Source organism: Chiloscyllium plagiosum, unplaced genomic scaffold (assembly GCF_037043375.1).
Source record: "Chiloscyllium plagiosum isolate Xiang-an unplaced genomic scaffold, Cpla_swu_hap1 HiC_scaffold_5, whole genome shotgun sequence".
Classification (NCBI taxonomy): domain Eukaryota; kingdom Metazoa; phylum Chordata; class Chondrichthyes; order Orectolobiformes; family Hemiscylliidae; genus Chiloscyllium; species Chiloscyllium plagiosum.
This window is the reverse complement of record NW_028270143.1, coordinates 79,140,215-79,155,590: the sequence shown is the minus strand read 5'-3', so window position 1 is coordinate 79,155,590 and position 15,376 is coordinate 79,140,215. Positions and strand designations below refer to the sequence as shown.

The 15,376-nt window shown below is 38.7% G+C and overlaps 1 protein-coding gene across 4 annotated transcripts in view; it reads left to right on the top strand.

The window, feature by feature from the left end:
• slc25a40 (solute carrier family 25 member 40) overlaps window positions 1-15,376 on the top strand; it is a 69,341-nt gene that overhangs the window by 38,026 nt on the left and 15,939 nt on the right. For 3 of the 4 annotated variants that reach the window (XM_043690344.2, XM_043690345.2, XM_043690343.2), the window contains exons 7-8: window positions 8,079-8,252; window positions 13,593-13,702. In XM_043690344.2, the coding sequence (XP_043546279.1) occupies window positions 8,079-8,252; window positions 13,593-13,702 (284 nt within the window). The remainder of the gene's footprint in view (window positions 1-8,078; window positions 8,253-13,592; window positions 13,703-15,376) is intronic. The other variant, XM_043690346.2, reaches the window with a different exon arrangement.

The window sequence follows — 15,376 nt, the reverse complement described above, 5'->3', positions numbered from 1 at the left end:
AGCTGGACAAAGTAACATTATGTATTTTCACACCAAGTCTGATATTTGAGTGCTTAACTCATAACTGATTCATCCACGTGCCAGAATTTTCTTGTCTAGTCGTGCATTATTTATGTATTACATTTTTTCTCAAATAAAAAAGTCATGAAGTAGGATTCTACACTCAATACTCAGTTAATATTGCCATTCCTACCAAACTTGTATCTGAGACCTGAAGGTGGAGTCAGGTTTTGTTATTCGGGAAACCGAGCAGAACGAGTGAGTATGCGGAAACAGGCTGTTAATTTATGTGGTGGTCTGGAGAAACTCAGCAGATGTGAAAGCATTTGTACAAAGAGGAACAGAATTAACATTTCAAGTCCAACACCTTTGAACATCACCATGTCAGGTGATGAAATTAAAGTTCAGTAACAAAAGTCTGGCCTCAAAATCTACTCTAATGTTGACCATGTCACCATTGTCGATTGTTATTAAAAACTCACCTGGTTCACTAGGCCCTATGGGGAAGGAAATTTGTCTACCCTGCCTGCTTTGGTCTACATAAGACACCCGATCCAAAACAATGTGGTTGACTCTTAACTGTCCTCTGAAATGGCATGACTAGCCACTCAACCCAGGCACAGTGGTTAGCACTGCTGCCTCACAGCACCAGGGACTCTGGTTCAATTCCAGCCTTGGGCAACTGTCTGTGTGGTGTTTGCACATTCTCCCTGTGCCTGTGTGGGTTTCCTCCGGGTGCTCCGGTTTCCCCTCTCAGTCCAAAGATGTGCAGGTTAGGTGAATTGGCCATGCTAAGTTGCCCATAGTGTTCAGGGATGTGTAGATTCAGTGCATTAGTCAAGGGTAAATGTAGAGGAATGGGTTTGAGTGGGATACTCTTTGGCAGGTCGGTGTAGACTTGAGTCGAAGGGCCTGTTTCCACGCTGTCGGGATTCTAATTCTTAAAAAACACAGTTAAACAGCAACAATTAATCAGGAATTAAACCACTGAAATTGGTCTAGACACCAGAAACAACAATGGCAAACCCAACCCTGTCAACTTTGTAAAGTCACCCATAACACTGATGGGATTGTGCCAAAATTGGAAGAGTTGTCCCACTAACTGTGTGAGGCTGTTGCTTGATTAATATTACTCAAGGAATTGTAGCTTAGAGACCACTATTACTATATCACAAGCTGGTGTTTTGCAACTGAGGTAATGATAGAGTGGCATGTAGTCAGGAGGGAGTTGCCATGGGAGTTCTCAATACTGACTCCAGACTCCATGGAGTTTCAGGGCCTCAGATTAAAAATACAGAGGGGTGGGAAAAAACACTCCTGATTGTCACCTACTCATGCTCACTCCCTTTGGCAGATTAACCAGGATTTCTCCAACTTCACTTGGAAGAAGCAATGAGGGTGGTAAGGCTGCACAATGTACTCTGGGTGGAGGACTTCAGTATCCATCAGCAGTGGCTCAACAGTACCATATAACATCGATCTGAGTCCTAAAAGCCACAGCTGATTGGTCAGTGGCAGATAGTAAAGGAGCTAATGAGAGGAAAATGTACTCCTACCTCATCTTTACCCATTTACCTAATTGCAAATGCATCCATCCATGACTGTATCTGTCAGAGGTTCTGGTTTTCAATTTAGCTCTTAACTGTTCAAAATCTTTCAACAAAACCTCCTTTCTAGTCCTATCAATGTTGTTGGTTTCCTCTATAGCCCTGGGGTGTTTTTAACCCTGACACCGTGGAGAGAACACAGCTTTCGGGACTTGCGTTCACAAATCGAGAGAACTGTATCTATCCATCTATTATACGGTCCTCATCACTGTTGTATTCCCATTTCCTCCCTGCATTTGAATGACTTCCTGTACCACAGTACCATGGTCAGTTTACAGTCTCCACTCTCCTCCAAGCTGCTTAAAAAACCTTGTAACTGTTTGACAGTTAAAGGGACTGAGGCTCCACCACTGACCCTAGATCCGCATACCAGCTTTACCTATGGCCACGGATCAAATTTGAACTACCTAAGCTAAAGAGTATATGCATCACCTGGAGGAGTGTCCAGGTGACTTTCCCCTCCCTAATTCAGCACAATGTCTGCAGCTCCCACAGCTTCACGTAATGTGTTCCATCTGTCAGTCCACTGATAGTTACAATTTAGCCTGTAGTAATTAGGTATTTTGTCAGACTGTTATAGGCTGCAAATATAAGTTGTACTATAGACAGCTTTAAATTAATTCATGGGGTTAGTGCCTGGGAGGGGGATACATAGGTTTACAAAGCAAAATGATATCATGGCAATGGAGAGCAGTTATTTTGAGAATGAAACCCAGAGTTGGAAAGAAACTGGTAGGGTAATGAAGCAAAAGAAAATAGCAGCACGTAGAGTCAAGGGGGAATAGGCAAAATTAAATGTTTCTATTTAAATGCACATAGTTTTCAGAACAAAATAACTGAATTAATTGCATAAAGAGAGGTTAATGAGCTTATCTTATATCTGTTACAGAGCTGTGGTTGCAAGAAGATTGAAGATATATTACTTTTTGAAAGGACAGATAGGAATGGAAGGGTAGTGATGTAGCTTTGTTAGTAAGAGATGGATAAGTATGATCACAAGAAAGAGGATAATGTAGAATCAATGGATGAAGGTGAGAAACAACAAGGGGAAGAAGTCACCAATCTGAATGGACAATAGGCCTCTAACAGTGTATGTTCTGTAGGACAGAGAACAAATCAGAAGATAAGGCATATTTTTAAAAACAAGGTAGTACATGGGGGACTTTAATCATAATATAGATCAGCCAAATCAAAGTATCAAAGGTAGCGATGAGTAAGAATCAAAGTATTCGGAGCTCTTTCATATAACAATATGTTGTGGATCCAACTAGGGATCTGAAAACCCTCAATGAGGCTGGTTTAATAAATGATTTCCAAGTAAGTGCTCCCCTAGGGAATAATGTCCATAAAATGATAGAATTCAAATGATTCGATTTGAGAAACTTGGATCAGAAACAACATTGCTAAACCTAAATAAAGGTAATTATGTAGGGATGAGGGATGAGTTGGCTCAAGTAGACTGGGAAGGAAGTTTAGTAAAAAAGATGATTGAGGAACAATGCCAAACATGTAAGAAAACACTTCACGATTCACAGCAAAAGTATGTGCCATTAAGGCAGAAGGAGTCTAAGGGGATAAGCTGGAGTGTTCAGGGAAGTATCAAACTGAAAAATAAAAACACATATAGTGTGACAAAGATTAGTGGTTAAACCAGTAGATTAATAAAATTTTAAAGCCAACAAGGAATCATCCAAAAGAAATGAGTGAAAACTGGCAATAATATAAAACAGTAACAGCTCTTTTATTTAGGCCCTCAGTGAACTTAAGCCCCTTAGAGAACAAGCCTGGGAAATGAATAATGTCAGAGGAGTTGAGTAAATATTTGCACAAGTCTTCCTAGTAGAGGACACTTAAAGTATTCCAAAAATACTAAATATTCGGGGGGACAGGGTGGGTCGGGAATGGGGGGTGGGGGGGGGCGCAATGGAGAGGCAATAAACACAATAACTATTATTAGAAATAAAGTACTAGGGAAACTAATAGGCCTAAAAGTTGATAAGTCCCTTGGATCGTGTCAACTGCATCTTAGGAATGTAAAAGTTATAGCCCACAGAGATGGTGGATGAACTTGTAGGAAGAGCAATAATGTTCCATGAATAATTATGTTCAGGAAAGGTCTGAGAGAACCGGAAACTGTATATATAATATGCTGACTGAAAAAGGGAGAGAGACAAAAATAAATAAGTAACTGAGCCAGGTAGCCTCACAGAGCCAAAGTCCTACAGCATGGAAACAGACCCTTTGGTCCAACCAATCCATGCGAAACGTAATCCCAAACTGAAGTAGTCCCACCTGCCTGCTTCTGGCCCATGTCACTCCAAACCTTTCTTATTCATGTACTTATCCAAATAAATATTGTAATTGTACCCACATCCACCACTTCCTCAAGAAGTTCATTCCACATGTGAACTACCCTCTGTGTGTAAAAACAGCATTTGCCACTTTTTGTTTTAAGTCTCCCACCTCTCACCTTAAAAATGTGGCCCTTGTCTTGAAATACCCCATCCTAGGGAAAAGACAACTACTGTTAACCCTATCTATACCTCATTATTTTATAAACTTCTGTGAGGTCATCTTTCAACCTCCTACACTCCAGTGTTGGAATCCGTTATAAAGGATGAAGTAGCGGATCATGTAGAAATGCATAATTTATTTTGAGCAGAGTCAGCATCGATTCATTCAGAAATTATTCCTAATAAATTTACTACAGCTCTTTGAGGAAGTAACAAACAAGATAGATAAAGGGGAACAGGACCAAAGGGTCTGTTTTTTTTTACATTACATTACATTACATTACAGTGTGGAAACAGGCCCTTTGGCCCAACAAGTCCACACCGACCCGCCGAAGCGCAACCCACCCATACCCCTACATTTACCCCTTACCTAACACTACGGGCAATTTAGCATGGCCAATTCACCTGACCTGCATATCTTTGGGTTGTGGGAGGAAACCGGAGCACCCGGAGAAAACCCACGCAGACACGGGGAGAACGTGCAAACTCCACACAGTCAGTCGCCTGAGGCGGGAATTGAACCCGGGTCTCCGGCGCTGTGAGGCAGCAGTGCTAACTACTGTGCCACCGTGCCGCCCATGGTTTCCGTGCTGTACCTCTCTGACTGTAGGTAGATATAACATGGTGTTAGAGTTAGTATATTAACGTGGATAGAGAATTGGCTAACTAATAAATGACAAAGTCAAAAGAACTGCAGGAGCTGGAAATCTGAAACAAAAACAGAAATTATTGGAAAAGTTCAGCAGGTCTGGCAGCCTATGTGGTGGGAAGGCAGAGTTTATATTTCAAGTCCAGTGACCCTTCTCCAGAACAGATGACCAAGTTGGAATAAAGAGGGTATTGTCAGTTTAGCAACCTGTGACTAGTGGAATGTCACCGGAATAAGTGTTGGGACCACAATTATTTGTAATATCTTTAATGACTTGGATGAGGAAAGTGAATGTTTACAGTTAACACAAGTAGGTGCAAAGACAAGTAGACAGGATGACATGAGTGGACAGAGGGATACAGACTGTTTAAGTTAGTGTGGTAAACATTTGGCAAATGGAATATAATGTGAGAAAATGTGAGATTATGCACTTTGGCAGAATGGGTAAAAGAGCTGAAAGCTGTGGCACATATGGATTCACAGCTCCTTGTGCATGAATAACAAAAAGCTAGCACACAAGGATGGCATGGTGGTTTAGGGGTTAGCACTGCTGCCTCACAGCGCCAGGGACCCGGGTTTGATTCCAGTCTTAGGTGACTGTGCACCTCTGGGTACTCTAGTTTCCTCCCACAGCCCAAAGATATATAGGTTAGGTGAATTGGCCACGCTATATTGCCCATAGTGCTCAGGGATGTGTTCAGGTACATTTGTCGGGGTAGATTTAGAGTAATAAGGTAGGAGAATTGGTCTGGATGGGTTACTGTTTGGTGGATCGGTGTGGTATTGTTGGGCCAAATGGCCTGTTTCCGTGCTGTAGGATTCGATGATTCTATGGAGTTCAACCGGCAATAGTGAGGGCAAATGGGAATGAGGCCTGTACAAGGCACTAGTCAGACAACAGCTGGAATACTGTGAGTAGCTTTGCTTCCCTTGTCTGAGAGTCAGTCCAGAGAAGGTTGAGTCAGGCTCTGGCGGATTTTCTTATGAGGAGAGGTTGAGTGGTTGGGCTTGTACTCCTTGAAGTTCCGAAGAATGGGAAGAGACCTTTATTGAAACATACAAGATCTGTAGGGAGTTTTACCAGGTAGTTGGGAAGAGATTGTTTCCCCTTATGGGAGAATCTTGGTCCAAAAAGCATAATCTCTGATAAAGCATTGCCCATTTAAGACAGATTAACATTTGTTGAGTATAGTCGCATTTTGGAATTGTTAACTGCACAAGGTTGTGAAGGCTGATTCTTTAAGTATAATGAGACAGACAGATTTTTAATCCGTTTTGGAATTAGGAGTTGAGATAGGGCAGAAAAGTGGCAGAACAGACTTGCTGGATTGAATAGCCTATTTCTTCTTCTTCTTATGACCTTGGAATGTAACCTAGCTTGATAAGGATACTTGTTAAATAATTAACAATTAACTTGTTTTAATGTGTTCTGTTGCTGTTGATTTTAACAAAATTATGCATTTTGTGTACGTCACCTAGCTTAAATGCTGCTCAATTAACTAAGTTACAAAAGGATGATTTCTTGGAAATATTATATTCTTGGCTTATCCTTGTATGCTTTCATATTCTCATGGGCAATGTCTAGAACGTTGTTTGCACAGCAGTTCTACAAATGATTAATGTTAGAATTAGAGATATGAGGATTTCACTAATTGGACATCAGACCAAGAAAACTCCACAGGGTGGCAGGCATTGGCAAAGTTTGGTCATTGTAAAGTTCATAGATTAAATTTTAATTATAGTGCTGGATCTCAGATGATTAGACAAATCTCCTATTTGGTAAGTCATCAGAGACCACACAGACAAAGAAAATGCACATCAGGGAAATTCTGCAACAAGGAGCTACATGGGAATTGTTTCAGAAACAACAACTTCTGATGCTCCTGAGGAGTCACCATGAAAGTGAATTAGAATTGGTTACTTTGGATAGTTCCACTGTACTTTTCTGCCTAATTACCCAATAGATTTTGGTCTGTTTAAAATTTTGTCTAGTATCCAAGTAATTGAGTCACCTCTGACACCATCATCACTCTATACAAGTTTGTGGAATATGGTTATCACCAAAATAGTCACTTAGCAGAACCGCCTTATGTCAGTTCACAATCATCTCAATGTCTAGGTTTCCCCAGAATTGCATTTGTCTAATCACTACGTTATATCCCAGTACATTGTATGGGAAGCTCTGGCTCTACCTGTACTGCTGTCATAGCTCTTTACATTCTATCTGTGCTACTGAATGAAACTTGACCATCTCACCTTATGTTTGATTTTTTTTTTCCAATCTGCTTCCATTTCTTTAGCAACCAAAATAGGGGTACTTTATCAGAAGTCTCGTGAAACAATTAGGGAATTTGTTTAACCACCCCATTTGGACTTGATCTCTGTTTCAATTGGGGACCATCTCAAAAAGAGGGGTTTCTGAATCATTTAACCATGACAGATTGAAGGTTATTTGTCCTAACTGATGCATCAAAAGCATCTGTTGCATTTACAAAGTATATACTTCAGCTTGACATAAAATATCGTGGTATAAGTCTAGGGCTGTTTCTTTGGAGTGTCGGAGGCTGATGGGTGACCTTATAGAGGTTTATAAAATCATGAGGCTGCCAGAGGAAGTGGTGGAGGCTAGTACAATTGCAACATTTAAAAGGCATTTGGATGGGTATATGAATAGGAAGGGTTTGGAGGGACATGGGCCGGGTGCTGGCAGGTTGGGACTAGATCGGGTTGGAATATCTGATCGGCATGAATGGGTTGGACCGAAGGGTCTGTTTCCGTGCTGTACATCTCTATGATTCTATATTGAAACATTTAAAGTTTCAATTTGATTTTGCTGTAAAATCAGGTGCTTTTAATATTTTTTATCTATATCTACTTCAGTAGGAAATTACATTTTTTTAATAGTGCTGTTTCTGACACGTGCTACATTCCTATTAGATGTAATATTTTATGGTTACATTCTATCCCATTATTTGCACATTCATTTCTTTAATTCAACTGTATCCCCCAGTGTTAAAACCAACGTACATATATACTTAAATCAATTCTATATACTTATATAGGAATGCTACCTAATATCTGACAATTTGTATGTAAAGTAGTAGTACTGCCTAACTCCAATTAACACAAAAACCAGGGTGGAGACAGTAAAATAATAGTAATTGTCTTATAATCAGTGGTTTCAAATCTCTCTAAAACAGCTGCCCTGTGGTCCTTTGGGATTATGACAACTTTGCCTTTTTAATACTCCTGATTTTATATAATATAATGATTGTATTTTCCTAATCTTTGTGCTTACTTGTGTTTCAGTGGGTGCAGTAACTGTCATAAGTCCCTTGGAGCTAATCAGAACAAAAAGCCAGTCTCGTAAGCTGACGTATAGAGAACTGGGTAGTGTTGTTAAGATCGCAGTAGCGCAAGATGGATGGCTTTCTCTCTGGAGGGGCTGGGGACCCACAGTGCTCAGAGATGTGCCATTCTCAGGTTAGTCTAATGAAAGCCATTTGCGACTACCAACTGCTCCAAGAATTAATGCTTCTGGTAAAATCTGTTATAAAGTAGTTGATTGGAAATTTGCCTTAAAAGTAATTCAGCAATTTTCTCATCTAAACCAAGTTTGGTTAAAGAATTAAATCTCTTTCCTTATGTTGTAGCTATGTTTTTTGTGCTCTTGCCATTGACTTACAACAGTCTACCCCCCCTTTTTCCTGTTCCAAACTTTCAGAAACGCATTAGAGAATTTTGATGTCTGCTCCTCCGGCCGTTTTCTTCTTTCGCTTGTTCTATAATCTTTATCTGAAAGCACTTCACCTTTAAAAGGTGTTGGCTGCCTTAGTTTTTGACTCTTCCTATCCCAGTGGGTACACATTCATTTGATAGCGTGGGCTTGCTGGCTGCATGCACAAATTATTACCAGGTACCATGCCCATTGCAAGAGCGAAGAGAGGCTGTACAAGTTCAGTTTGTTTGATTTAGAGCAGAGAAGGTTGAGAGGGTACCAAATTGAAGTGCATGGACAGGCTGGATGGAAGGCAGTTGTTCTCCCTATTTGAAGGGTCAGTAATAGGGCACAAATTTAAGATGAAAGGCAGGAGGTTTAGAGGGGATTTAAGGAAAACATTTTTCACCTGGGGTAGAGGGAATCTGGAATGTACTGTCTGGAAAGGAGTTGAGGTGGGTAACCTCACAACCTTTGCAAAGTACTTACACGAGCACTTGAAATGTCCTAGCATTCTAGGCTGTAGGCCAAGTGCTGAAAAGTGGAAGTAGTGTAGATTTCTTGTAGCTTTTGTTGGTGCAGCCTTGCTATGCTGAAGGGCCTCTTCTGTACCGTGTGATTAACATAGAAACAAGAAACAGAATTTGGCCATTCGGCCCTTTGGGTCTGTCCTGCCATTTGGTAAAATCATAGCTCATCCTTTACTTCAATGCCATAGTCTAATTCTTTCCCTATTCCTATTAATGCCTTTAAAGACGAGAAAATGCATTTCTTGAATCTATTTCTTATACTTCTGTGTCTATGTTGTATCGTCCTGATTCTCACCATGCCCTCTTGCACTCATTGATTTCTTAGCCCCACTCCTTGCAATGACGTACGTTAGCAATGAAACCATGGAGGAGATGAAATAATGCCTTCTGGCTGACCAAAAAGACATTTTAATAAAGGTAGTGCTTGGGGGAAGGCATGATCAGAGTATAACATTTCTGCAACTGAAATTTGAGGTTTCCTAAACTTTCATAGCTTTGAATATGCAGATTATAATTATCATTTTGTCATAATATATGAAAAACCAAGCCTTTGCATTTAGAGATTTGATCCCTCACAGACAATTGCATTCAGCTAGAATAACAATAGCAATTACAGTAAGGTCCCACAAACAAATTTAAATAAATGTTCAAAAATCTATTATGCTGATATTGGTTGAGAAATAAATGTTGACTAAGTCACTAAGAAAGTTTGGCTTTTTGAAGCCAAAAAAATCAGCATAATCCATGCTGGTTGATTTATTTTGGCTACTATTTAAACACAAAGGGTCTAATACAGTAAAAGATATTGCCTTTGACTTTGTTATGGTATTTGAGTTTAAGTATTAAATTACTTAGACCTGTAATTGCCTTGATTAATTAGAATCTTATCTAAAAAATAGTACATTCAGATGTGGGAGAAATAAATTGTTTTCATTTAAAAAACATTTTTTTCAATCCTATTAGTAATCTTTTTTGTCTTTTGATAAAAAGAAATAAAACAGCAGGAAATTGACTGTGTCCTTTAAGTAATTGTAATGGCAGGACTGATGTAAGAAGAGAGACTGGAGAGGTTAATATTTACTGGTGTTTAGAAGAATGAAGGAAAATCAAATTAAAACCCTGGAAAATCAAATTAAAACCTGTAAAATCCTAACGGGACTAGAGGGTAAATGCAGAAAGGGGAGTCCATAACCTGAGGTCACAGTCTAACATTATGGGTTATGCCTGTGAAATTCTCTGCTAGAGACTATAGTTGAGGTCAAAACATTGAATTTTCAAGGAGTTAGATATGGCAGTAAGGGCTAAAGTGGTCAAGGGATATGGGAAGAAAGCCAGAACAGGGTACTGAATTGGAAGATGAGACTTGATTTTGAATGGCAGTACAGGCCTGAAAGGACAAATGGCCTACTCCTCCTATTTTTTGTGCTTCTATATTTGTAACAAAAACCTTTGTATTGAGTACCAAAACAACTTTAATCTTTCAAATTAATTTGTTTAAATTATTGCTGTAGAAATGGATATTCCTTTCTGTTGCAAGAAATATAAATGGTAAACAAAGGCAAATTACAATTGGAACAAACATAATCAACCATCCACAAACCTCCTTAATTAAGGATAATGGGTATGAATTCTGGTTATTGAGGGGAAAGTGATTTTCTTTCCTGAGGGACTGTTTTACTGCTATTTGGTAGCATGACTTTGTACAATGTAAGAAAGAGTTGGGATGAGAAAAGTCGTTTATCAAGCTTGATGCTTCCACATCCATTTTTTGCAATCTATCCCATCAATTTACTCTATTAAGAATATTTGTTAATTTTTTTTCACCAATAAAGTAACCAAATAGAAGTTGAAAGTGTTCATACGTCCTCACAATCATTCTGGGCCTGGTTGCTTCCATCATACTCCACCTTTTCTGTTATACATGCGACACACAGGCACGTATGTACATGACACACACATGATGTACCTCTCCCAAAATCTTAAGAAGCAGTGGATTTAGATGAGCATTTCCTCACAGATAACATGGATATGTGGAGGGATGTTTGATAAATTGTGATATAACAGACATAGGATGCCTTTCATGTAAACTAAATACACTACTTGGATTAAGTATTATTAATCATTCCTGTATCTGAACCATCTCTCAGATCCACAAACCAGCATTTATGTGTATCCAAAACTTGGGTAAAGGTAATGAGGCACACGATTGAACAGAGGACTTCTATTATTTTGTTCTATCTTAGTTGCATGGGGATATGTACTATTACACAATCCTTTTGTCTTTGCTAGGTGGTGATATTTATACAGCTATTCATGCCCTTAGACCACTACTCGACAGACAAGTTTATTTAATTTTGAATGTATTTAGTATTAATTATAGTCAGCCATTTAAATTTAATTACAGTAACTTTTTTGCTATTCTTAATATGGATAACAAAGAGCTTGATTTTCTTCGACCTTTTGACGTAAAGTTAATTTGAGATTTGGTTGTTCACTAATGTAGGAGCATGCTACGGATTTATTGTGAACAGTGTGCAATCTTTAAATTGACTTGTATGAAGTAGAGGGACAATGGTATCTGGGGAGGTAATGAAGTTGTATTCCAGTCACTTTGCTAATAGTCTAGAGGCTGAGGCTAAAGCTCTATGGACATAAATTTGATCCCACCATTGCAAATAATTAAATTTGAGTTTGATTCATAAATCTGGATTTAAAATGCTGGTCTAGTGATGACAATGGAAGCCATTGACAATTGCCATAAAATTCCATCTAGTCCACTAATATCTTGGAGAAGGAATATCTATTATCCTCACCTGGTCGGCCAACTCATTGAGTATAGAAGTTGGGAGGTCATGTTGCAGCTATACAGGACATTGGTTAGGCCACTAACGGAATACTGCATGCAATTCTGGTCTCTCTACTATAGAATGATGTTGTGAGACTTGAAAGAGTTCAGAAAAGATTTATAAGCATGTTGCCAAGTTTGGAGGGTTTCGGGTATAGGGAGAAGCTGAATAGGTTGGAGCTATTTTCCCTGGAGCAGCTGAGGCTGATGGGTGACCTAATAGAAATTTATAAAATCATGAGGGGCATGGATAGGGTGAATAGCAAAGGTCTTTTTGACAGGGTGGGAGAGTTCAAAACTAGAGGGCACAAGTTGAGAGGGGAAAAGATTTAAAAGGGACCAAAGAAGCAACCTTTTCACACAGAGGGTAATACATGTATGGAATGAGCTGCCAGAGGAAGTGGTGGAGGCTGGTACAATGACAACATTTTAAAAACATCTGGAGTGGCAAATGAATAGGAAGGGTTTAAGAGCAATATGGGCCACATGCTGGCAAATGGGACTAGATTAGGTTAGAATATCTGGTTGGAATGGATGAGTTGGGCAAGAGGTCTGTTTCATGTTGTACATCTCTGATTCTAGATTCACAGCAACTTAGTTGAGCCATAAATGCCCTCTGAAATAGTCTAGTAACCTACTCAGTTCCACCTCATCACTACAAAGTCTGATAAAAGATATGAAACCAGACTGAGCAGTCAGCATTGACCAAAGAACTGGAATTAATGGTGATGCACACAACCCTTTTGATCCTGTAAAGTTCTCCATGCTAGCATTTGAGGACTTGTGAGAAATTGGGAGAGCTATCCCACTGTCCGATTAAGTAATAACCTGACTGGCATTCACACTGAATTTAGCTTAAAATTAATATCTAGCCATCCCCAGGTATGTCCTGTCTCAGCAGCAGGAAAGACCTATCAGAGGTAATGTCACAGTGGCATACAGTTGGGAGGGTCTCGCCACAATATTGACTGCAGTAGCCACAAAAGATCAGGGTTACGAGTCAGTCATGGACAGGAAAGTCTAACTTTCTCTTTTTTTCCTTCTTTTGCAATAAATTGTCTTGAATTAAAATTAATGGCAACATCCCTTAATCCTGTATTGATGGATCTCAGTTAGACTTGTTATATACCGTATGGTCCAGGTAGTCCATGCAATGAGCTATACACAATATGGTGGCAGTGTTTTTGGCACATTTCATTCGTCAGGTATGATCTCGCACTTGAGGTTACTTTGGAAAGAAGAGTACATTCTTTTTATTTTTCTTTCTGTGCAGAATCTCACTTCTGTTCTGTGCCTTGCCTCTAATTGCTCTAACTTTGATTTAGCTACAGTATCACTCGAGGCCTACTAATTAAATCCATTTTCAATCTGGTCTTTTATTATTTTATCAGGAAAAAGTGCACTTGATTTCTAATTGAGACAAATGACAGCATTGCTTGTGTTTGCTGAGGTGCTTATTATAAGTTACTAGATCAGTAATGCAGTGTAAGAATGAAATGTTGGCCATTTACAAATGTAACTGCACAATGTTTTCATTTCTCCTTGGCAATTAAATTATATTGAGCAGATGCTTGAAAAGAAAACGGTTGCTGAATCAAAAATAACTGATGGATTTCCACATTAGTCTGCGTGCACTTTGTTGGGTGTATGATTGGTTTGTAACGAGAAGGTGTGTTGCCTGGAAATGGTGAGCTTTGCAATAGTTTTAATACAACTGTGTCCCCCCACAGCAATTTACTGGTTTAATTATGAGCTGATGAAGAGCCAGTTATGCAAGAAATACAATAAGAATGAACCTACATTAACGATCAGTTTTTCCTCAGGAGCAACATCAGGCGCAGTAAGTCTGATTCCAGTTATGTAAATATTAAGTGAAGGGTACAATTGGTCATTTTAGATGACCAGTTGAAACCAAATGTTTTTCTCCACAAATCTGTACTAACAAAGTCTTTGTAATTATTTACAATTCAACATTTTAAAGGTCATGATTTTCTTGCAATGTGGTTAATATTAAATTTGCTCTTTACACAAATATTTATTATATAAAAATTTAAAATAATAAATAACTATAACAAAATATAACATCCTATAAAACATTTTCCATGCCCATTAATACTCAGAGAATTATCAGTTTAATTTTGTAGTGAAATACTTAAGAGTTTTGGTATTTTCTTTTAGCATGTTGTTCTTGAAATTTGAAAACCTGAGATATCCTGAAAGGATGTTTATGGAAAATGTCAATCTGAATACTGAAGTTGTTTGAGAGGTTGTCCATACTATCATTACTTGATCATAATTGTTCCATTTTATCTATGGAAATCTACTGTGCCATTACCGTATTTCAGCACAATCTTTTTCAATCTCTTGTGTAAATGTTTCAGAATTGTATATCTTTCATCCCAAAATCCTTTTTTCTGCTTTTCTGTGACTTCGGAGAATGAATTAATGTGTTTAATGATAGGCACCAGGAATATGTGAACATTGGCTTGCTTGTGTACCATAACCGCTGTAATCCCTAATGTCACACCTCACTGGGATATTACACCGGAAATAAAGTTTTGCTATTCCTGGCATCATTGCAAAAGTTAGAAGATTTATCAATGTTCACACAGTTCCCCAATTTGCCTGTCTGTTAGAAATTCTAAAAGAAAGCATGGACCAGGTTTTTGTACTTAACAAGAATTATTATTTATTACAAATGAAGATTCTAGCTACAGGTAAACAATTTTAACAATTAACATACATCTCTATTCATTAAAATTGCTCACTGCCTTATAAAACTTGCCCCTGCACACTCCATTCAGAAACATTCAGACAGAAAGACCTTGGTGTTGTGGGTGGAGTGGAAAAACTGGAAGGAAGTTCATTGGACCACTTTCCACAGCGTTCACTGAATTAATCTTGCAGCTTGTCAGAACACTGCTATTAATGAGTCTGTCTTCTCTATATATTTTTGCCTTATTGTAGGAGGCACAGAATCACTGGTTCACAAAATTACAAAGTCTCTCAGTAAATGGTTGAAAGCCCCAGTTTACAGCAACTGATAAAGAAAAACAACTGGGCTTTCTTCAGGATTTAGATTTTTGTTTAGTGCAGAGAGAGAGAGAGAGAAAGAGACATCACCTTCTTTCAAAGGTTCCCCACCATATCATTCACAGCCATGTGTATTTATTTTTGGTTACTTATTTATTTTTGGTTACTTGGGTTAGTTGTTGGCAGGCAGAAAGCTTTTGTCATCGACAACTGGTTACCACTCCACAGACCAATCAGCTATTCATGGTTGGCCAAATCTTTCTTTGTACACCCCTAGTGCAAGTTTGTCTGTTATTAACCTTTTCTAGCAGCAGTATAAAGGCAACTTGCAATAAGTGTTAGTAACCTGACTTTAAAAAGTGCAGCAATCCATTGCACAATAATTCGCTTTCAAAACTTCATTTTCCATTTCAGTCCACAGCAAAAATACAAAAAAAAAGTAAGTGCTCTTTTTATAAATAGCAAAACATCTTTTTACACC